Consider the following 23,563-nt stretch of genomic DNA (forward strand, 5'->3'; position numbering starts at 1 on the left):
TTATTACGTCTTTATTATTTATTATGTGATTGCAATTACACAGCTGAAGCAACAGTGCTCAAGAGAACGATTCATCATGGTGCCTGGGTGTTCAGTGTGGCTCTCAGTGCCTCGGTGATGGTCTCCCAGAGGATGGCTGAGGCTGCCTGTACTTTGCCAGGACAGCGATGTAATCGTGGAAGGTGAAGGTGTGATACTCATGGTGCTGCAGGTTCTTGTAGGTGGAATTGTCAAACTCCTCTGGAGCGGGCTCAGCCGTGGGCTCTGTGAAAACAAACAGCAACTGCTGACTATGAGGGTACCACACCAGAGGACAATGTTCTTAAGCACTGACTCAGCTTTCATCAACTGTCAGATCCCTCATCCAGCCAACATTGGAAAGGAAAAAAAAAAAAAAAAAAAAAAAAAAAAAAAAAAAAAAAAAAAACAGAAACTTTAACAAAAGGAGAAGTTCACTGAGTCCAGCTGGTGCCTTGTCTGGCCCTAAAGCAGCACATGACTGTGCAGTGGGGAACAGGGATCAGCACAAGGCATCTCCTACAGCACAGGTTTTTGACCCAAACCACCTCCTAATGCTGGGGGTGGAGGGGCAGAACATTCCATTTCTCTCTGGAAGACGTATGTCTGCATTTCCTGCCTTTCTCAGAGCTGCCTGGGTTTTCATTCCAGCCGGAACAGGAGGTGACATTCTTGGCAAACCAGAAGGGGCAAAGGAGCAGAACAAATGATGTATCATCCTGTCAGACCACGAGATACAGCTCTTAAGAGCTACTTTACAGGCTGAATTTTTGCCATGGGGACAAAGTGATGGAATTAGCAAGATCTCCACCATTTAATTTCAAATGTGGTTATACCAAACAGTAATCTATCCAGAGCCTTTGATGTAAACTCCTTTTCTTGTAAATATAATCTTCTAACCATTGTATTAGCTCTCATTCAAAAAAAGAATAACCCAATAAACTTATTTAGAACTCCTTACTTCCTGTTAAAGCCCACATTAATTCTTATGCTTATAGAATATTATGCAAATCTAGGCAGTATCATTTACATAAAGGTTCCTGTTACAGGCTGATTTTACAACCAAGCAAATTGTAAGAAATAAAACTTTACTCCCAATATCAATTTATTGTTGTGTACCCAGAGTTTTAACAATAGAAGAAGACACACAGTGTAGTGAAAAGCTTTGTCATAGAAATTTGTATGTGGTGGTTCAGGTTAGATTAGCCCTTATTTTAACAGGTCTATCTACAATAAAAACACAAGAACACGAACACCAGGATTTCCCTTATGTCATAATTACTGCAGTGTGCAGCTATTAGATTAAGAGAAATATCCATAGCATTTAGCAAAGCTTGCTCATAAAACTCGAAGTATTAAGTCATGGTTTCAGCAGAACATGAGAGGAAATATCCCTGTGCCTACTGCTCAGTTCCTCCTGACACAGCTCATAGGAGATGACACTCCAGAGAGAAAAGCCAGATGATGCAAAGAGCCCCAACAACAGGCAAGGGGAGGCAAGAGAACAGGCAAACCTGCAAGAGCCAGTTGTTCTAAATTCAGAGACAGATGTGCAGGAAGGAAAGCAGATGGAGCCCCGTTTTTCCTGCCCAAATACACCGCACTTGGCTTCTCCAAGGAAAAATTCATTCCCGAGTTCACCCTCCCCACAGTTCATCCTTCATCTCTGCTTTGTCTCTTAAGGATCAAACACTTCACGGGATGTTCTTCTGAAATGAATCACGGGCCTATTTCTGAGTGAGCAGCTACAACTTTGCTCCTCACTCAGCAGTTCAAGGCAGCAGCTTTTGCTGACTGCTCTGCAAAGGGATGACATCACCTGAACATCCAGGTTTGCACTGAGAAAAATTCTTTTGACATCTTTTGCGGGTGGCTGCTGCAGAGTTTGCAGACAAAAGGGCACAGGGGCAGGGCAGAAGTAGGAATTACAGGTGGTGCAGTCAGCTGTGAATGTTAAACAAGGAAAAACAGTGGCTGTTCTGAAAGAAGAGAGAACAAGATACATCTGGAGACAAAGGAAAAAAGTAGTGTTTGAGCATCTGGAAGTCCATTGTGGATGAATGGTGAGAAAATGGATGAATGGTGGTTTTATCTGTAGATAAAAACAAAGAGCTCTTCCCCAAATTTTTTTTATATTTAAAAGAAAGTTTATGCTGTTGACTGCAAGAAGGCACAAGCAAATCAAAATCTCACTTGCAAACAGAGCTGCATTTTGGTTTTTAAATTGCAGAATTATTTAGGTTGGAAAAAAGACCTCCAAGATGGAGTCCAACCTCTGGCTGATCACCCCCTTGTCAACTGGACCACAGCACAGAGTGCCACTGCCACTTATCTGAGTTGCCATCAAGGCAGAAGGTAAGGAAACAGATGGAATTATGAGGCCACTAACCCTTCTAACAGAAGACAGGCCTTTTATCAGCCCCATCTCCTGGAAGCTGACATACAAATGCAGTTGTCTCTGATCCTGGCCAGGCACTTCAGAGTCACAGAATGGCTGAGGTTGGAGGGCACCTCTGTAGGTCAGCTGGTCCAACCCCAAATGCTCAGGCAGGGTCAGCTACAGCAGGAGGCCCAGGGCTCTGTCCAGACAGAGCCAAGGACGGAGACCCCACAGCTCTCTGTGCAACCTGTGCAGTGCTCCATCAATCACTGTAAAAACACTGTTTACTGATGTTCAGGCAAAACCCTGCGTGTCAGTTTGTACCCACTGCTTCTTGTCCCATCACTGTGGACCACTGAAAAGCCTTACCTGTCTTCTTTGCCTTCTCCTGTTATTTCCACACCCTTCTCTTTTCTGGGCTGGACAGTCCCAGCTCTCTCTGGAGAGATACTCCAGGCCCTCCATCATTTCAGTGGTGCTTTGCTGGTCTCTATCCAGCAGCCCCACACCTCCCTTGCACTGGGGAGCCCAAACTGAACGCTGCACCCCCAGTGAGCATCACCAGGGAGGAGCTGCAGCTCTCTGAGCCTGCTCCTCCCTTGGTGGCCTTTGCTGCACGGGCAGACTGCTGGCTAATTTCCATTTGCTGTTTCCCTGGGCCCCAGGGCCTTTCCTGAAGGATGATACCCAAGCAACCTTACAATTAATGCTGCTTTTACTTCCAAGCAGGCAAATTCTTTAATTCAATGTAGCAATGAGAAGAGGGGTCTCAAGAATGGCAGATTTATACTGCCCAAGATGAAAGGCAGAATGTCGACAGATCAGGACAGAGAGACATCTGCTACTGAGATACACAAAATGAGATCAGCAGGACCATTAATTAACAGCATGGCAGTAAATAAGATGGGTAGGTCAGATAGGGAAGCACAGCTAAGGAGATGATTATGTGATGCATGATGGTCTTTCCTGAAAACACACCACTGTCTCCTCCCCAGCTCTCTACAAAACTGACTCACTACTTCCACACGGGCTGCTTGCAAGCTTCCAGTCTCAGAATCAGCAATGCCTGTTTCTGGCATTACACTGTGATTTCTCAAAGTCTTCTGAAATCTGAAACACTGACAGATTGAAAACAACATCATCAAGACAAAACCCAAAAAACCCCAAAACAAAACCAGAAAGATGGCAGGGTTTAAGCAACAATGACATGGCATCAAATTTGACTCATGAGAATGGCACCTACCAAATCCTTCCAAGAAAAGAGAAGAATGAAAACAAGTGTTGTCATATAAACCCCGTGATTTTGCTCACAGTGGAAACAATCTTGTTTCCATTTTATAAGTGACTGCTTTATGAAACTATAAATACAGAGAAATGAAACTGTTTCCTTTCACAGCATAGCTGGAGACTGAGTATTACTGACAGCTTAGAACAATTAGCAATGAACAATTTATCTTCCAGAAAGTCACTGCCACTCTGCCAATTTCAGTACAAAGATCAGAGTAGATGTGGAAAAACCTTTAAAAAAAGTCAAACCCTAGCCCAGATGAATCAATACAGTTCAAACAATTTAAAGCTGTACCCTCTGTCGTGCTGCCTTCTCCAGCCTGGCCTCCTGCTGCCTGTGTGGTCTCCTCCTTTGCTGTGGTGCCCATCACCAACACTGTGCTTCCAGAAGTCTCTTCCACTTTTGGGGCAGTTACTTCTTTTGCTTTCAACTGCTGTGCCTTCTTCACTTCTTCCTTCACTCCTCTGGATACCACATTTTGCTTTTTGTCTTCCTGAGTCACTGCTGAGGCTTTCAGCTGAACAGCTGCTCCCTGGGTTCCACTGGACTTTTCCTCCACACCATCAGATTTATAAGTGACATCAGTCAGGTCCAGACTTCTCACCACGTGTGGTTCTACAACCAGCTTCTGCTCTTTTGCGGTGGATTTTACTTTGGGGTCTCTTGCTTTGGATTTTGACGTTTCCTGGCTGACTGATGTTTTAGAAAATTTAGCCTGCTTTGCAGGAGCCAAGTTAATTTCTGGTTTACGTGGCAGCTTCTTAATTCCATATTCTTTGAGGGATTTCTGGGACAATTTCTCTTTTGCCACCATGGATGCCTTTACTGCTATGTTCTCATAAAGGATCGGATCTCGTCTGGGAAACTCAACTTTAGTTTTAGCGGCAACTTGCGAAACATTTTCGTCCTCGGAATCTGAGCTAGAATCTGACTCTGAGCTGGATGAAGAGGAAGTCTGTCTATCAGCTAACTCCTTCCTCAGGCCTCGTCCTGTGGCAGGTGTGGTGAGGTTTTTTTCCTCCTCACGGGAGGAAACAACTCCTCGCTGAGGAAACGCAACCACGGTTTTTCTTGCCATGGACATCCTCGTGTCTTCAGCAGGTTTTGCAGCTTCCTTGAGGTTGGGACTAGATGTGCTCTCACCTTTGTCTGCAGACAGCAGGAGAGAGCTAGAAGACAACATTTTACGAAATTCACCTGGTGCCTTCATGGCAAGCAGCTTGGTGCTTCCCTGTCGTGCCACTACATCTAGGAAACGGCATAAAGAGGATTATCATCATTGTATCTGACATTGCTGTTACTGATCTTACTAACACAGTTTTAACTTTCAGACATAATCTGCTACCAAAATAAACTGAAAGTAATTATAATGCTAAATACAGGCACTGCTAAGCAGAAAGTTTTTAGAGGTTTTAATTTAAGGAGGCTGGAGTTCTAGTAGCACGTAACAGTTTTTGCTGCTGCCATGCCAAAATTCAAGAGATAAACCCTTATGTTCCTCACTCTGCCAGACTCCTCCAAGAGCTGGTTCTCCCTGTGCTTCAACTCTGCATCACTGGGAAAGGTTTAGGGACACTTCCCTACCTCAGGTGAGCATTAGGGTGGCCTGTTAGCCAAGCTCTACAGACACTGGTCTGTGAACGAGCCAGTGAAGCAGACACACAGTGAAGAGACAGAGCCACAGCTGCTGGCAAGAGTTATCCTGGAAGCAGAAGGGAAGGATGATTCCCAAAAGGCAAAGCAGCAGGGTAAGAGATACCTGAGGCCATCCATGAAAGGATTACTTGTTCAGTGCCCACCAGAGCTGCCAGCTGAGGGGTGCCCCCACAGTTCAGCACTATTTCCCCAAGACCTCATCTCCTCCAGTCCTCACTTCCTATTTCTGGTTTGGGACCTCTGTGTTAACGAAGTCTTAGAGGATCTCCTGATGCTTCACGTTTGTTTCTGTCTCTGTTTCCTCTCCCTCTTTGATACCTGCATTAAGCTACACTCTCCAGACAAGGAACCAACAGTTGAAAGAGAGAAGGCAGCAATTTTCAGGTCCTTTCAGGGAATACATAATACCCCTTGGATGTTTATCATCATCCTCAAGAGGCTGAGCAACAGCAAATACTGTTGTGGTCACAGAAAACAGGATGTCAAGGAGCACTGGGAGCACATTAGGAAGATTCACCATGGCTGAAATTTGCTATAGCAAAGCCAACTCCATTATGAGTTGCACTACTTCCAACCAGCAGCAAAATCCAACTGATTTCCAGCCCATTATGCAGAGTTTGGAAATCCAGATCTACTTTATATGCCCATAAACCAGATACAGCTTTTCCCTCACTGGTATTTTACAGTAATACCTTGTATTATTCAAGGAGTTATTACCATTAGTTCTGAACACAAGCAAGTCTTTAGCAATGTCTAAATGGAAACACCACAGAAGAGACAAGAAAACAAAAGCAAAGTATTTAAGAAAGAAACACAAGAGTTTTTATCATAACAAAATGCAATGAAGAAAAGGCATCAAGTTTACAGGTAGCATTTTGAGTAATTCCAAGCACATACTTCTCTCTGCCAGATGGAAGGTGCAGGATGGGAAGGAAGGGCAGGGGGAGGCAGGAGGATGGGCAGCCACCTTTGGAAGAGGCCTGACTCCCTGCACAGAATGACCCAGCCAAGCAGCAGCCTGGAGAAACTAACAGGTGAGGAAGTGTCACTCAGGATGGAAGAGTTCTTCAGAGAGGCAGAGAAGAGGTTAAACTAACACAAGAAAGGCTGAAGGGAGGACAGACAAGGGAAAGCTGAGCAAAACCTGAAGAAGTATTAATGTTAAAACATCCTAAGGAACCAAGAAAGCAAGGAAAATTCAACTTGACTATTAGTTCCTGGAATAACGCTTTAAACAGTTAAGTTTGGATAAGTGAAAAATATAGATTTTATGATTAAAAGCTGAAACATCCAACACAACTGATACGCTTTAATTAAGGTACTTCAACCTTTGCACCAGCTAACCTGTACCTGCATCACTTTGCCCAAAGAACAACACATCCAAATCAGCCACAGAAATATCATTCCCAGATGTGTTCTGCCTGATGCCTGGAACATCAGCATCATTCCCAGCACGTGTTTATTTAAAGCATGTTCACACTCAGAGAGGTGACAGGCAGAAATTACAGGTCTATTTCCCATCACTGACTGTGTACGTAAACACGTGCATTTTATCAAAGCAAGGAAAATTTGCACATCCTGTTCCAGCCAGAATCTGGCAAAGGCAGCTGCATCCTACACATCTTAATTAACCTGGAGTGTTTGCAGGGGGAGCAGCTGCCTGGGAGAGCTCCTGACACAAATCAGAGCTGCAGGACAGGGAATCCAGAAACCAATATTAAAGCACATCTCAAACACACTTAGTGCAAAAAAATAAATCATAATAAAGAGCAATTTGCTGTTCAATCAGTGTGTGCAGTAAAGGCTTTCTTAATGGAACAGCCAGGCTTTTATTTGCTTTGGCATTTAAGAAGGTGGCAGAAGTCTGCCTTCAGCTACTCTTTCAGTGATCTTTTCAACAGCAGTCAACAAGTCTGATCACTCCTACATATGGTTCCATGGAGCTTTCCTGTTTCAGCACCTGGATCTCTAATTTGGGACAGGAAACCTCAGTGAACCACCAAGCCTCCAGTTATACAAACAAGGCATCAGTCTTTGAAATTGGTATTCCTGTTCTGACTTTGGTCAGGGATGAAAGGGTTCAAATAGTCCTCAATGCAGGATGCAGGGCAGCATCCAAACCAAGGCTTGGGCTTGCAAATCTATGGGGCAGGAAGCATTATAACCAAATTTAACACAGCAGGGCCATGGCAGCTTCTTACACCACTGCCTGGAGCTGCTACTGGGCATACTTGGATCTTGGAAGTCCTTCTCTAAGTCCTTCTATTTTTTAACCCTGATAACACAAACATTTCATAGGACAAGGGCGAACATCTAAAGTTAAAAACTAGATTTTGAACCTCATTAAGGACATTTCCGGGGATAGGGCATCTACAGCTTCTCTGGGCAACCTGTACCAGGGCCTCAGCACCCTCACAGTAAACAATTTTCCTCTGATATCTAATCTCATCCTACTTTCTTTCAGCTTGAAACCATTTGCCCTCCTACACTCTGAACAATCTGACACTGCCCCATCCACCCGCCCTTGAATATTAAGGTGAAGGGAAACAGGAAAGAAGTGACAAGCTCATAAATATAAACATATATAGGTGTACATACATATATATTTATATACCCATATATATGTGTGGCCTATAAATATACTCCACGCAGCCAGACCTTTACTTTTACTTTTATTACTACACGGTACATTTGATCAGAAACCCTCGTTTACACAGCGGTGACCTTTCAGTCCTTGTTTTTCCCAGCTTATGCAGCGCCTCTTCCGAGGCCTGGTGACCCTTCCCCAGCTCTCCTCACCCACTCCTTTTATTGACACCCCGATTATTCATCATCCCCGATACCTCTCACCACCAAACCACCCTCTTACTCTTTGGCGGCGCCGTCCCGGTGCCCACCGGCTTCGTGCAAAGCCCCCGCGCTTCCAGCTGCAGCACCTGCACGGCACAACGTAACAAGAGTTAACAGAGCGGGGGGAAACTCCGACAGCTGAGGGAGGGCTGAGGGGGCAGGAAATCGCCCCGAGGAGCGCCTTTACCTCGCGGCTCACCGCCCGCCCGCCGCCCCTCAGCGCCGCGGCCGCCGCCATCTTGCCCGGAACCCTCCCGGCGCCGCAACGTCCTCGCGGTGGGCGGGGCCTGCGCGGCGGTGACGTCACGCGGGCGCGGTGACGCCATCGCGCACGTGGCGGCGCGGGCGCATGGCGGGCGGCGATGGCGGCGGCCGCAGTCCCGGGGCCCGCCCGGCGCTGGCGCTGCGCGGGGCCGCGGCCGTGGCGAGCGGCGGGCGGCGGCTGCTGGCGGCGGGGCGCGGGCACAGCGGGTCAGTGCGGGGCGGGCGGGCCCGGGGCAGCGCGGGCCGCGGCGGGGGCTGGCGGGGCGGAGCGGCGGAGGCCGCCCGTGCCCCTGAGGGGGCTGGAGGGGGCCGTGTGTGGCACCGCTGGCTGCCCGGGGAGCTGCTGGGGCAGTGCGGGAGCCTCTCCGTGCTCCACTTCAGCGTTTTCTGCTACAGAAACATCGCTTTTCAACTTTTCTGTCATGGTTGTGCTCCCCCGGTTGGAGTATCTATGCCATAGAGAATTTATATATATGTATATATGCATGTGTGCATATGTATATATATATATGTTTAAAATGTACACACACATATATATATACTCATTTTAAAATATATATAGCATACATGTATATGTGTACATAAATTATAGAAAACGTATATGTATAACGTATGCATTATATGTTGCATAATATATGTTATGTATTATATGTTATGTAATTATATGATATGTAGTTTATATATAACGTATTTTTAATGCATATATATATAACATGTATATATAGCACATGTATTGCATGTATAGGTATGGCATTATATGTAAAACTATAAATGTATAGAATGTATATAATGTTATTTTATATATATACCCACATGTATCCATATGTAATAATGGTTTATTTTATGTCTATGAGGAAGGTGCACATAAATAGGCCCAAGGTGGGTGCCAAGGAGATGGTGCCAGACTTTCCAACTCCTGATGCCCAGTGACAGGATGAGGAGCAGTGGCCATAAAACAAAACACAAGAAGCTGCACCTCAACACAAGGAGGAATTTCTTTATGTTAAAGGTGGCAGGGCTCTGGAACAGCTGCTCAGGGAGGGTGTGGAGTGTTCCTCTCTGCAGACATTCCAGACCCACCTGGATGTGTTCCTGTGTCACCCTGCCTGGACAGGGGGTTGGACTGGGTGCTCTCCAACTGGAATGATTCTGAGATTCTGCGTGGTATCTGCAGGGAGGTGTCAGAGGATGGGCCAAGCTCTGCTCAGTGGTGCCCAGCAATGGGGCAGAAACTGATGCTCAGGAAGTTCCACCTGAGCATGAGGAAGAACTTTCTTTATTGTGCAGTGAGTGAGCACTGGATCAGATTGTCCAGAGAAGGTGTGGAGTCTCCCTCACTGGAGATATTCCAGAACTCTCTGGACACAATCCTGTGCCATGTGTGCTCTGGGATGACCCTGCTTGAGCAGGGAGGTGGGACCAGATGACCCACTGTGGTCCCCTCCAGCCTGAGCCATCCTGTGATTCTGTGACTGGGTAAATGCAACTGACACGTCTGCTGAGTCTGACAGACGTAAGGTTTATGCAAAATACAGAGTTACATCGCCAGCAGAGGAGGATTTCCTTTTTGACATGTGCATACAGTCCAAAGTTATAAATTCCTGCTGCCTCTGTAACACCTGGGTAGCCCAGTCAGGCAGAGATGGTTCCTTGGGATTGTGGGCAGTTGTGCAAATAGCTTTGAAACAAGAACATCTTACAGGAGAGTTGCCACTCCTCATAGTTCAGCTCCTGGTTGTTCTGGTCCCAGTAATTTTAGGTTTGTTTTTCCTTTGCAGTGATGAGAGTCTCTTCATGTACGACTGCAGCAGTGCAGAGAAGCAGCCCTTAGGAGAGAACGGGTGAGAATATCTGCTCTTTTCCTGCTCTTTCCCTGGAGGGTGCATCTCTGAGCTTGTGTGGCAGTGAAGGCAATAAAAGACTCCCACAGGATAACTTTTTGAGCAGGTGAAGGGTTGGTTTTGGTAACCCTGATGCATATATACGGATCTGTTTTTGTTTCCATTTCATCCAGAGTTTCATTCCACTGTGCACCTTTTTCTCTCTTTTTTTTTAACAGAGAAACAGCAGAGACAAAATCAAAATCCACAATTCTCTCTCTTGTCAGCCAAGACATTTGTGGAAAAGTCCTGCATTTTTTTGTTAAACATCTATGACCAAAAAAGCCCACAAAGCACTTACATAAGTTCTCCTCAAGATCTGTTCTTTAAGTCATGAGAGTTCAAAACACACACACACACACTATTTTTCTTAGCTTAGATTCACTGGCCCTTGTTTTATTTGCAGCCAAACAGGAAACATTTTACTGTTTTCCTCATAATTTATATCAGTATCTGCCAGCACAAACTTGTTTTCTAAAGGGGTTTTGATACAGGTTTAGATCTTCTATCAATTTCCTTTGCCTTGACTTATTTCTTTGCATTAATGTCCATGTTGACTCAATATTTTAAGCAGAAATAAAAGCATTTAAAGTTTTGCTTTGTTCCTCACGCTCCTGGTGGTTTGGGAACAACCTCCTCAGGGAATTCAGTAGCTCTCAGGTTGTGAACTGTTGGTATCTCTCTATTAGGCAGGATGGAAAAGGGACAGATAAAGGAAGTGATGACATCCTGGCTTTTGCCTTCTCCCCATCAGGAGATTATTTTGCCCTGACAGATGACAACAAACGCCTGATTCTGTTCCGTACGAAGCCTTCCTGGGAGTGTGTCAGTGTCAGGTAAGGAAAGCAGGATAGTGCATGCTGCTCTGGAGTCAGGCCTAATGGATTTAGGCTTCTAAAATGGGAGGATTTGGGATGCTGATATTTGTTATTACTTAGCTTCCTTTTTTTATTTTTTTTAAAATTCCCTCGCTCAAACAAATTTGATGTTTTTGGGAGTATGTGATTATTTGTATATTGTTTGGGGGAATTGATGTGTGGTCTTCCCCTCCCCAAGAATGGGAGTGCAGATGTTTAATATCACTGTCCAAGGAAGGATAATTTTCCTTATTCCAAACTCAGTGTTTTTTATCTTTAAGAACTAAAACTTTACCCACTCTTGGTACACTGGGGTTGGGCCTGTAGGAGTAACGCCAAGCAGTTCAGTGAGTGCATTCTCTATTCCTTCTGGTTTTGAGGAATTTTGGGGAGTTTGTGAACTTTCTAAGAAGTTGTGATCATTTCAAAAAGCACATCTTTAGAGATGCTGCAGCTGCTTTCCTTCAGTACATTCCTCTTGAGGGAACAGCCTGTAGCTGTCCACCAGAGGTCCTCCAGTTCCAAGTTTTCTGCTGCTGCTGGTGACAATTCTCTGTAGAAAAACCAGGACCATGAAGGGCTTCCTGAGAAAGTACCTGAGCACGTGGCATCTCTGCTTCTGTTGGTCTCTGACAAATGTGAGACCCTGGTTGCAAAAAAGCCCCAAGTGTGTGTAGCTTGTCTCTGTGTGTAGGATACAGGATGGACCAAGTGGGGTTTTAAGCAGTGTTGTAGTGAGGATGGTGGCATGAGGCTGTGCCAAGGGACATTTAGGTTGGATATTAAGAAAAGGTTTTTCACCCAGAGTGGCTGAGCACTGGAACAGATCCCCAGGGAATGGTCACAGCACCAAGGCTTACACAGCTCAGGAAGGGTTTGGACACTCAGGCACTGGGTGGGATTGTTGAGATGTCCTTTGCAGGGCCAGGAGTTGGACTCAATGATCCTTGTGGGTCACTTCCAACTCAGGCTGTTGTGTGACAAAAGCAGAAATGCCCAATTCTGTTCATTCTGTGTTCCTGCCTTCCCTGCTGCCCTGCCTTGTGTGTCTTACCTGTGACATGCCACTGGGTAATTGTTGGGTCTTTTAGTTTCTGCTGAATGTTTAACTAGGGCCACAGCTGGATTTTTTGGGAATGTCATTATCTCATACTGGGAAACTGGGAATACAGGCAGAAGGCTTTCTGCATGGATGACAATGCCAAACTTTGAGCTGTGTGACTTGTGTTGTGGCAAGCTGTATAAAGGTCTCACATAGTGATGGCCTTTGTAGTCAGCTTGTCAGACAAAGAGGAATTCTGAATCTTTGTGCTCAAGATCAGAAGTGGTACAATGAACTTGCAGCAAGACTTTCTGGTTGGCGAAGTAACCTTTTCTAGAGCTGTGTTGCCTGTGATCCTGTTGTGGTGTTGCTTTAAACAGCCACTAAAATGTCTGGAAATTTCTCTTTGCCTACTTGAGGCATAATGTAGTCTCCTCTTGCCTCCACATGGCCACTGAATTTCAGAGTAGGTGAACATAAATACCTATTTCCTATGATCCTTGGTGCCCACAGTCCTGTGCTAACACACAGGATGTGTTTGCTGGCTTCTTTGGTCCTTATGTTTATCTGAGTAACTGTTACCTGCTACACTGGCAACTGGAACTATGAGATGATGGTAGATGATGAGGGAAACTCAGAGTTTAGGTTCAAAGCTTTGTCTGGACAAGGAACACAGAGCTTGTGGCTCTGTGATTTGGGATATGAGGAGAAAAGAGTTCCAGGGCTCTCCATGAAGCCTTTACAGTACAGAGTGGCAACTGGAGGAGTAGTTCCTGCACAGTTTTTAAAGGTGTTGCTGCAAAGGACTCCTAATAGGACAAATCCTACCTTGTCTTTTCTATGTGTTTTATTCATGTTTTTATGGTGTAGAGTGCGAGGAAGTCTCCTAGCCTTCATTAGAGTCCTGGCATGCTGCCTGGGTGAGGTGCTCAATTGAGAAAATACCAAAGTAAAATGCAGTCATGCAGCTTTTAATGGTCTCCTGTTCCTCTCCCCACCCCAGGTGTCTGCTATTACATAATTCACTCATTTACTGGACTCAAAAGTGCTATTTCAGCCCCATAATGTTACTCTCATTGCTGCCATTTCAGTAATGTTTCATCTGAGAACTTTCTGCCCAGCCTCTTGGTCTGTTCAACTTCCAGACTTGCCTGAAGCTGCCATGCAGAACTGTTCAAGCTGGGCCATTTGTCTTTCAGGTTTGTGAACAGGAGATGCACATCCCTGGTTATCACAGCTGCAGAGGATAAGATTTTTGTTGCAGATAAGTCTGGTGATGTCTATTCTTACTCAATAACAGAACCTCAGGCAGATGGAAAACTTGAGCTGGGTCATGTCTCTCTGCTGTTGGATGTGGTAAGTGTCTGCCTCTGTGTATTTACAAACCTGCATTCCTGCTCGTGCTTGGGTCTCTCGTTGTTCCTGTTGACCCAGATTTGTGCTTTGCTTTCTTTTTTTTAATTATATAAATGAAATGTGGTCCAGATTTCTTCCTACAGAGTTTGCGTTGGCAGAGTTTGGTAAGGAAACAACTTATGAGTGTTGAAAAAGCCTTTATGTTACAGTCACAGAAGTCTTGGTGACACAGTGTCCACAGGAGTTCATCCACTCTGTGTCACAAGAGGACAGGAAAGAACCACACTCACCTGTCAGGTGGTGAGATGAAAAGGGAAGTTTGTTTGGGGGATCTCAACTTACATAGTTTTTGGAATTTGGTCAAGGATTGGGGGACGAGAGGAACACCCCTCTGACCCCAGTGGTCAACTCAGAAGTCCATCACTTTGTCCTTCCTTTAGAAAGAATGTTTTGTTTACAAAATATCACTCTTTGTTTTTGTCACAAGCATGAGAAACTCCAGTAGAAAAGAAAACAGTCTGAAAAATCAGGGAGACAACTCTGCCATGTCAGCCGAGCTCTTCAATGTGATAAGTTTCTTTTTAAGATGCAAGATGTCTTCCAGCTGTACTGTTAGGGCTCAGTGGCTTTCACTGGACCTGGAAGTCAGTGTTGCTCCTTGTAATGAGTAAGTTACTGTTACAAAGATTTAGGCTTCCCTTGTTGGTGGAAAAAATTGGCTTAGTGTTTGTACCTCCCTTTTAAGGTGAGGAGATATTTTTTTTCTTAGTTAAGAAGAATTTCAAGCCTTGAACTGCTGGGCACTAAAGCTCTCCTTTTCCCCCAGGCCCTGAGTCCTGACGACCAGTACATTATAACTGCAGACAGAGATGAGAAGATCAGAGTCAGCTTGACCAAGGCTCCCTACAGCATCGTATCCTACTGCATGGGACACAGAGAGTGAGTGCCCTGTGTGCCAGAGCCACTCCCTGCACAGCCACCTTCATCCACTGAAATCCTCTCCTCAAATCACATTAAACAGCAGCTTGGTCTGTGATAGAATCATGGAATGGCCTGGGTGGGAAAAAAACTTTAAAAGTTATCCGGTCCAACATCTCTGCCATGAGCAGGGACATCTTCAACAAGATCAGGTTGAATGTTTCCAGGGATTGGGCTCTACCGCATCTCTGGACAATCTCTGTTTCACCAACCTCATTCTAAAAAAATTCTTCCTTCCTTACATCTAGTCTTGAGTCTACAGTGAGTTTAAAGTTGTTATCACTCCTCCTATTGCAACAGGTCCTTCTTAAAAAGTCTGTCTCCATCTTGTGAGCAATGGATTTGTAGAGAATTCTCAAAGCCTGACAGAAGGCTCACGCAGCCTTGTGCATCTTTATGCAAATTTTGAGATAAAGTGTGCTGACTTAGAAAGGCCACAGAATAGGACAGACATTGTTGAGAGAGAAACTGAACTAAAAACAAGTTTCAAATGATGACCTTGCAAATAAACTAGATATTTTGGAGAAATAGAACTATGAAAGATGTACTATACCAAACCTATGTGGGGTGTTTTTATAGATGACTGGCTTAGAAGCATTAACACCATTGTTAATCAGGCAAAAGCTGATAGGCCAAAAAACACTTAAAATGCATTGTAATTAAGAAATAGTTTGGCTTCTGATTGTGATGGTGTGAATTGTAACATCTGTACTGTCTCACATTTCAGATGAGACTGAAAATGGAATAAAAGTCTTTAAAACCTCTCTCGGGAGCCCCATCTCTGGGTCAGAAAAAGGGTTTTTCCCTTTCTCTTTTATAGGACCCCTTTAGGAACTGGAAGGCTGCAGTAAGGTCTGCCCAGAGCCTTCTCTTCTCCAGGCTGAACAACCCCAATTCTCTCAGCCTTTCCTCACAGCAGAGGTGTTCCTGCCCTCTGCCTGTTTTTGTGGCCTCCTCTGGACCTGCTCCAACAGCTCCATGTCCTTCTTGTTCCCAGGACTCCAGAGCTGGACACAACCTCCTCTGGGGCCTCACCAGAGCAGAGGAGCAGAATCATCTCCCTCCACTTGCTGTTCACAAGAGGCTCCAGAAACTGTTAACTCAGGATGGAGCCTATCTTAGTCTTAGGAAGGGAAGCCTTAGGACTGGCCTTTCGAGGTTTGAACATATGCTAATTAAATTAATGTCATCTCAGTGCAGAACTCAGACTTGTAGGTTCAAGGGTGGTGAGGCGCTGGCACAGGTTGCCCAGAGAAGTTGTGGCTGCCCCATCCCTGGAAGCATCCAAGATGTTCATTAGTGGTAGGAGAGTGAAAAGCAGTGTAAATTAATTGAAATATATTCAAAAGTTCAAAATTTAAATTAGAAATTAATTAATTAATTAATTTTTAAAGGGTCACATAAAGCAATAATTGTCTTATTTCACAGTCCTGAATTTTCTTTTCATGATGATTCTTGCTGTGTCTGTTGTGTCTGCTTTGTCTTGGAAGTTTGTATTACAGTGACCAAATATCTTCCTTTTAGTTTTTTCACTCTATGGCTTTAAAGCTAAGCCTGTTTTCAAAGGCAAGACTGTCCCAGTCAGGTCATGTTCTTATTTGATATTGGTGAGCTCTGAGATAATAATGATCCCCAGAAGTTCAGGTCTTCATTGCTCACCAAAGACAAAGCAAGATCACCAACTTCTGGAAAACAGAACTTCTGGCTGAGTGCAGGCACTGGTAAACTGCCACATTAAAATTCTGTACAGATGCTTTTAAATTATCTCCCAAGTGTGGCTGGAGAGATGTGGCACTCTGGAATCTGAGCCATCTCCGTTGTGCTTTAAAGGAGCTGTTGATTCATGTTTTGAATGTGCATCATGAACTGAGAAAGGGAAATGTTCTACCTGAGTAAATCTGTCTCCGTTGGCATTTTTTGATCTAAATGACAGTGTTCTCAGCTGGGCAGAAGACAGTACAATTCCCTGAGTGCAAATGGGGAAATGTAGTTCTTTATTAAGTAGAAGGGCAGTAGTTTGTTTAGTGCATATTTAACTGATGACATTTTCTTCTTCCTCCTAATTATCTTGATGTGGAAAATCTGTTTGTTTATTGTAAGGTTCTCTTGAAAACTGCTGTTTTCTCTTACTCTGTGTGTTTAAAGAGCAGGGTGTCAAGGAAGAGAGTTCAACTTTTGACTGCTTTTCCTTCAGGTTTGTAAGCAAAATACTTGTAATACCCAACTGTCCTGACCTGCTGTTGTCAGCTTCTGGGGTATGTATTGCAATTTAAGTGTTGCTTTTTGTATGTTTGAGTGTTTTTATTATTTATACTTGTTTTGACCACATTCCTTGGGACACTTGGAATAATCTCTCATGATTTACAGCATGGTCTCCCTCCTCCTCCTGCCCCCTTTTTCTTGGTTCTGTTCAGTGTTCAGCCATTCTGTTGCTGGATCACCTGAGAACCTTTTACTGTGCTTGTAGTAAAAGGCATCTTTGGGATGGTGAAATAACCATCAACTCTTGCTCTGGAGCACAGACTTTGTCTGCTTGGATGAGAACTGTAGAAATAAATGTTCCCTGCCTTCCCACCCCAGCCCTTTTCCTGAACTGATGGCATCCTGCTGCCATGTCACACCTGTACAGAGATGGATTTGGCCTAAAAGAAGGGAAACAATATTCTTTGTTCCCCAGACTACCAAAACTGCACAGGAAACAAATGATGTTTCCTGTGAAGATATGGAGATCACAGTAACTCCTGGCATTTGGTTTCAGCTGCTGCTATTGCTTCCCTTGTTCTTGTCCCTCTAATTATTGAAGCAGTTCTTGTGCTAGTGTTGCACATGACTGTATTTCACTCTTGGCAAATGCTCTTGGCTTTGTTTTTCCAGAGAGGTGTTCAGCCTCTCTTCAGGAGGTTGCTAAATCAAATGAGAATTTGGTTGATAACAAGAGCATGGGGCAGAGAAGGGCAGCCTGAAAGAATTGCCATTAAAATGCTGAGCACATGTGTGACTGTGCTGTTGGAGACAGGCTTGAAAATGCCCTCCTCCAGCTACCCAATTTCCACTTCAAAAGGAGAATTAAAATTAGCATGATTGAATAATTTAGAATGCAGGGGGAAATTACGTTAATTAAAATGCTTTATCTGCAATTTGAGGTCTTAACCAAGTGACTATTTAGCAGCTTCTGTGGGGAGCTTTTCAGGGAAACAGAATTTAGCTGAAGGCCAGGAGTGGCCTCTCTTTGCCTGAGTGCTGGTAGTAATAGACTTGTGTCCACTTCCATCCATCCAGGACTCCACTCTGAGACTTTGGGAGTATAAAAGTGGAGAAGAAGTGCACTGCTGTCAGCTGAATGCCATCTGTGGGCCTCAGGCAACCAAAGCAGACCAGGTATGTCCATGTGTGCCAGTGCTTTTGTCACTGTTCTAAACCCTTCTGTCACTCGGTTTAAAACTTAGAAAACTGCTACAATAGTCTGGGGTTTTAGGAAGACAGTCCCTGAAATCCGTTCCTGTGTTTTGTGTGAATTTCTAAAATGTGCCAAGTAGTGACCAAAAGAAGATGCTTTTAATTCTTCCCAGATTTAAGTTCTGCACAGTGGACAGAGCCTTCACTTGAATTTTTTTTTTTTTCCAAAACCACAGGTAGTGTAGTCTCCTAGGCAGAAAAACCTCCTGTGACACTGGGAAGATCTAAAAATTCACTCATTTTTAAAAAATGCTTGGAATTTCAAGTGTTAAAGTTGCAATTTTCCTGAGCAAAAAGAAGCTTTGTAATATTTTTAACCAGCGACCTGCAGTCACTGACCCTGTGGAGTCCAAATGATGGGCTTGTTATTTTAGGTTCTCTTGCAGCTGGACAGTGTCCAAAATTTAAATGTGTGAGTCCTACACAAAAACTGAACACCCTAGGAGCTCTCCTGAGCTTCCAGTCCATCAGCAGCCTCACACACACCAGTTTGGGGTGCTGCTGTGATTCGAGATGCTCACCTGATGTGGGCAGTCCTTCTGCTGGAGCTTGAAATCTAGTTTTGTTTTTTTTTTTTCCCTTGTCATTTAATGTGCCGTAAGACCAATTAGCAGTGAAATAGCACTGTCCTTGTCCCTGCTGCCTGCATGGAATTAAACCTCCTCCTCATCTGCTGGGTTGTTTGAGTTCACCTCACCACCCATCCTGCTATGTGTGATTTTTCATGTGAATCTCTTAAGAACTCTGCTTTCCCTGCAGACCACAGCTGCCTCCCAGTTGTCAGGTGTCTGGGAAGCTCTTGAGGCAAACCCACTGTGGAATCCATATCCAGGCAGAAACTGAACTGAAAACTTCTGCCTTCCCTCCTTTGTGTTGTGGTTTTGGCAGTGGAAGTGTGTTGTACTTCACCTCCCTGCAGTTGAGGAGCCACTTTCATCACAGCTTTCCCGTTTAGATACTGGAAATCCTGGGTTTGGCCTAGAGTTCCTGTCAGCAGGAATTCAGGGTGATATCCATGTGGATAATTTAACCTGCTCCTTGGACTTGAGAGTCTTCTTGAAAACACACATGACCCACACACCTCTCACACACATTCACCAGGTCTCTGCCTCATTTCAGCTTGATGCCAGTGCTTGAAATCTTGGAAAAAGCTGTTCTTGGGGGTTTTGACAAGTGAAAAAGGTACAAGGTTGAGTGACAAGCCCATGTAACTGGTATCCACTGATACTCTGGCTGCAGCAGGATTTGAGCATTTGTTTTCGAAGGAAAAATGGGTTTATTTTAAAACACTTTGCCTTCTAGATTTAGAGGATCACTGAGGACAAGTAAGCAATTAACTGAAGTGGGGAATTCTATGATTAATAACAAAAATGCTATTGGTTGCTTAGATTGGCTTAGCATTATTAAAATGGCTCATGTGTAAATTAGCAGTGGTTGAACTGACACTGAACCATAATTCCACTGATTACAAACAAGTTAATAAAAAAATAATATTAAGCTATGTAATAAACCTTGAATGTAGCACTGGATAAACTAACAAATGTCAAAAACCTTGTTGCTGCAGGTAGGAACTGATCTAAGAGGATCTCTCCAACTCTCTTAGAACATTTTTCAATGTAGTTTAGCAATACTTATCTTGTCTCCTAATAAAATTCCTTCCATGGGATATTCTTCATGCTGATGTAGCCTCAGGAGGAGGTGCCCTTTGCTGAGGAGTCCCCATTTAGCTTCTTCACCTCAGTGTGAGTAAGCAATGACAGAAGGGGAAAGCCCATAGACTGTGGGTTAATAAATAGAACACAGCAATTAAGTAATGAACCTTATTCCTGCAGTGCTTTGCAGTTTTTCCATCCACTGCCACGTGTGGTGGTGTTGGAAGCCACATGTGACTTGAATCTGTGAAATCCTGGATGCTGCTCACTCTCTGTTCTGCAGTGAAAGGGACACCTGTGTTCTGCTGCCATCATAGTGCCAGAAATGGCAGAGGTGACATCTGGTGACAGTGTTTAGTCATGGTCTACGTCCAGGGATGTCACAGATCATCTCCACGGCCCAGAGTGACATTTGTGGCCTGAATTTAAGGACACAATCTCTCGAGTCAGCGCTTGCAGATACTAACAAGCACAGGGATCAGATGGGGACATAAATGCTTTTTCTTTCCTTTTTTTTCTTTTGTATTGTTACATTTCATTTTTTACCATTGATAGCCAGTGTGAATGCACTGGAGCTTCAAACACTGCTTGAAGCTCAATGAGGGTGGAATCATCACTAATGGTGGGTCATGTGAGCACAAAAATGTGGGCTTATTTTGCTTGGCAGATGATGAATATGTGTCTGTTTGGGGAATGTAGGAGTGTTTGGAGCAGTGTAGCATTGGTTTCAGCTGATGGCTTACAGATCCTCAGTTCATTTTCCCACTAGAATGGGAGTAATTCTCTTAATTCCATAGTGCTATATAAATATTTTCCTGCTTCAGAGCCTTCACCTCATCTGATCCTCTTGACAGCAGAAGCTTGTTTAAAGTCCAGAACATGAATTGCACAACTCTACCCCAATGCACCAGTACATTAATTTTTTATAGGGTCACTTCTTCTCACAGATGACATCAAAAGTTAATTTTAAGGTGTTGGCAGGCTGATAACAGTGTCATATAAACACTGATTTGAGTTCAGAGAGTATCAAGTGAACATCTGTTTATCACAGAATGTTCTTGTAGCCCTTCCTTAACTGATTTCATAGCCTTGTCCTTGACCACGATACTGCTGTGGGTCTTGCATTCATTTTGCTGATTTTTTAACTTACCCACACATGGAAAGAACTTGGAAAGAAGATGCATTTTCCTGTCTCTTTCCAGCTGTGAATAAAACGTGGTTTAAATCAAAACAGCCTCCTCCTCCCTCCTCCAGTGGGGTTGGGAGAGAGCTGCTGCCTAATTCAAGTTCACAGAACCCTTTGTCTCTCTAACAAAGCACTTGGCTGTGTAGGTGGGCACTTCCCTGCATGTTTGTCAGGCAACAGGCAGAGAGGCAGAGCTTTGTTATTAGAAATAAATAACACAGCTTTCAGCTTATATATATATATACATATATATTTTTATAGATATGTATCTTGGCTTGTTCCTTTAAGTGTCTGAAGAACCCACTCATGGCTTACAGTAAATAGGAGCTGTCAGTTGTACTCCAAAGCTGTGGTGTCAGTGGCTCCAGCCTGCACAAACAGCATTTAGCCACATTTGCTACAGAGAACCTTTCTGGTTCAGCCCACTCATCCTACCTGGTACTTGGAACCATCTTTTATGGTCTGTGTGAAACAGGGGTCCTGGGTTAAACCAGGGCTAAATATGGACTAATAAATTTGTATTTCTGCAGAGTAGCAGGAGATCAGTCCCATCTGTTCCCATCTGAACCTTATCAGTCCTTTTGATGATGTTTTTTATTAAGTGCTCCTCTTCTGTCCAAACAGGTGGTTGAGATGAGTGAAAAGTGTTTACATGCTGTTCTTGCTTTCCCCCTATGAAATCATTTCACACAATTTTTCTGATGTGCCAGAGGAAAAAAAAATTGTTTTCAGCTCTGTTATACCATGAATTAATTTTCTTTCCCACAGTTGGTTTATCTCCTAGTGGTTACATCATGTGCTGTTGACAAAATAGTTAGCTTCTGGTGTTAAACTTGCTGACTTGAATTTTTGGAAGCTGTACAGCTTGTTTTGCTTTCCTACATGGATTGCAAAACTGTGAAACAAGCACCCTGACAATGCCTATACATCAGCTGGGAGCTGCAAGGGTAAAATCCTGTGGTAACTCCCAAATTTACCCTAACTTAATGAACCTGAGGTTCTGTCCAGTCACCAGTGTCATGTTAGGGAAAGAGGTGGAAGTTAAAAAAAAAGAATACTTGGGGATACATCAGAATTCTGCCAGCAGAGTGTCAAAAAGATGTATTTTCCCTGCCCTAAAGGAAATAACTCTCTACTTTTCTTCTTGGAAGGTTTTAGTCATCAGCAGGGTTGGTGTTGTCGCTGCTTATAAAATACACATGAGAACCAGCTTTTTGCTGTTGCAGTTTTGCCATTCACATTATATAACAGATACTTTTCAAAAAGCACCCCAGGACATCATTTTGCAATTTCTCTGCTCCTCCCAAGTTCTTCCCACTCCAGGAGCCTCAAATCAGTTGTTTTATATTTCAAGTAGAATGGTTTGTGCAGCAAAGGTGCTGCTTCTGTCCCAGATAACCAGATAAAACTGTGCAATTTCTAAATTAGGAGTGTGATGTAGGGTTTTTTGTTTGTTTGTTTGTTTTGTTTTGTTCTGTTGGTTTTGTTGGGTTTTTTTTTAAATGAGGAAAATGACCTCAGGCAGGCCTTCCTTGTTGTTGAGAACACATTTTCTGTGGAGCAGGATGGCTTCACCCAGACTCAGGTTGAAACAGAGGCAGCACAGCAGGGATATTAGGGATATTAGCTATGCATCACTATCTTGGTTTTTTAACAAACAGAACAGCAGCTAATAGCTTGTGTTTGTAATATCTGAGCTGTTGGAGTGATATTCTGCCTGAGCAGGCTTAATGTCAATGTTTTTGCCATTAGCATTGCAGGAGGAGAAAATGTTGGAGGGTGGTGTATTTTCCTTCAGTTGTTGGTTTTTCTGCTAAGAGTGGTTCACTCAAACCTTTACATTTGATCTCTGGACAGTGTAGAAGGGAGAAGTGTGGAAAACTTCATAAAACAGCAAACACTGGTACAAAAATAACCTTGATTGCAGTTAGAAGGTAATTAAGTTGCTTAACTTGCTGTAAATTAAGACATCTGCTAAATTTTAAAGGCTCATTGTGCTATGGAATGGGAATTTTCTGCCCATAAATGGTCTAAACTCACAAGGATGTGGGTTTTTTTCTGTTCTTAATAGAAATACACCGTGTCAAGAATAACCTATTGCTGTCAAGGTGGTTATGTTGCCATTCTGTGTGACAGGTAAGAAGAGATGGAATAATGCCTAAAATCATCCCAGTTGCTGCCAAGGCATGAGCAGCTTTCCCTGCTGGGTGTCCTGGCTTTCCCTGAGCCTGGAGTTGTTGGTGCTGTGGATCTCCAGATGTCCAGGAATGCCTGTGGCCTCCCAGGGAGCCTCTGTGTGCAGAGGGGAGTGTAAGGCTTACCTGGCTGAGTTAATTTTTGTGGAGTTTGTGATGCCTTTCCCTCAGTGGAGGAAACACGAGGCTGGGATGTACCAGAGCTGGGGGATGTTTTGTTTTGGCTGGTGCTCAGCTGTATATCCCTTCAAGGGCAGCCCTGTAGGTCAGTGTGTCACAATGCAACACTCCTCATAAAAGTCCTTAGTAATCCTTATGAAATTCCCTTTACTACCCTTTCTTTTAAAGAGGAGGCAGCTCTGACTGCTTTTTCTTTCACATAACACTTGAAAAGCTGTTTGACACTTTGGGTATTTACAGCTTCTGACTCAGATCATGTAAGCAAACAGCATTTGAAGTGCTCATCCTAACCACTTGGCTTTGGCTCTGTTTGGAACTAGAGTGG

At 43.9% G+C, this 23,563-nt stretch overlaps 2 protein-coding genes across 5 annotated transcripts in view; one reads left to right on the forward strand and one right to left on the reverse strand.

Moving 5' to 3' along the window:
* Positions 1 to 8,556, reverse strand: NDUFV3 (NADH:ubiquinone oxidoreductase subunit V3). Of its 4 annotated transcripts, XM_066314127.1 has the most exons (5): positions 8,380 to 8,514; positions 8,212 to 8,278; positions 6,240 to 6,369; positions 3,981 to 4,855; positions 1 to 264 (listed from the first exon to the last, which is right to left on the reverse strand). In XM_066314127.1, the coding sequence occupies exons 1-5, from the start codon at positions 8,428 to 8,430 to the stop codon at positions 104 to 106; spliced, it is 1,284 nt and encodes a 427-aa protein (XP_066170224.1). In that variant the 5' UTR covers positions 8,431 to 8,514; the 3' UTR covers positions 1 to 103. The 4 variants fall into 4 exon arrangements, with proteins under 4 accessions (XP_066170224.1, XP_066170225.1, XP_066170226.1 ...); XM_066314128.1 differs by lacking the exon at positions 6,240 to 6,369 and having other exon boundaries at positions 8,380 to 8,556; XM_066314129.1 differs by lacking the exon at positions 6,240 to 6,369 and having other exon boundaries at positions 3,981 to 4,934; positions 8,380 to 8,513.
* The window catches only part of WDR4 (WD repeat domain 4), a 20,469-nt gene continuing 5,432 nt past the window's right edge, over positions 8,527 to 23,563 (forward strand). Inside the window, exons 1-8 of the mRNA XM_066314131.1 lie at positions 8,527 to 8,663; positions 10,235 to 10,297; positions 11,026 to 11,172; positions 13,435 to 13,591; positions 14,418 to 14,530; positions 16,764 to 16,824; positions 17,849 to 17,947; positions 22,935 to 22,999. Coding sequence (XP_066170228.1) covers positions 8,542 to 8,663; positions 10,235 to 10,297; positions 11,026 to 11,172; positions 13,435 to 13,591; positions 14,418 to 14,530; positions 16,764 to 16,824; positions 17,849 to 17,947; positions 22,935 to 22,999 — 827 coding nt within the window. The 5' untranslated portion in view covers positions 8,527 to 8,541. The remainder of the gene's footprint in view (positions 8,664 to 10,234; positions 10,298 to 11,025; positions 11,173 to 13,434; positions 13,592 to 14,417; positions 14,531 to 16,763; positions 16,825 to 17,848; positions 17,948 to 22,934; positions 23,000 to 23,563) is intronic.

The sequence above is a fragment of the Sylvia atricapilla genome, chromosome 2 (assembly GCF_009819655.1).
Source record: "Sylvia atricapilla isolate bSylAtr1 chromosome 2, bSylAtr1.pri, whole genome shotgun sequence".
NCBI lineage: Eukaryota > Metazoa > Chordata > Aves > Passeriformes > Sylviidae > Sylvia > Sylvia atricapilla.

Coding starts and splice junctions, on each gene's coding strand:
- NDUFV3 (XM_066314127.1), bottom strand. CDS start 8,430: ATGGCGGCGGCCGCGGCGCTGAGGGGCGGCGGGCGGGCGGTGAGCCGC. Junction 6,370..8,211: donor CGGGACGGCGCCGCCAAAGA/GTAAGAGGGTGG, acceptor CTCACCTGTTAG/TTTCTCCAGGCTGCTGCTTG. Junction 265..3,980: donor AGAAGGCAGCACGACAGAGG/GTACAGCTTTAA, acceptor TTGTTTTCACAG/AGCCCACGGCTGAGCCCGCT.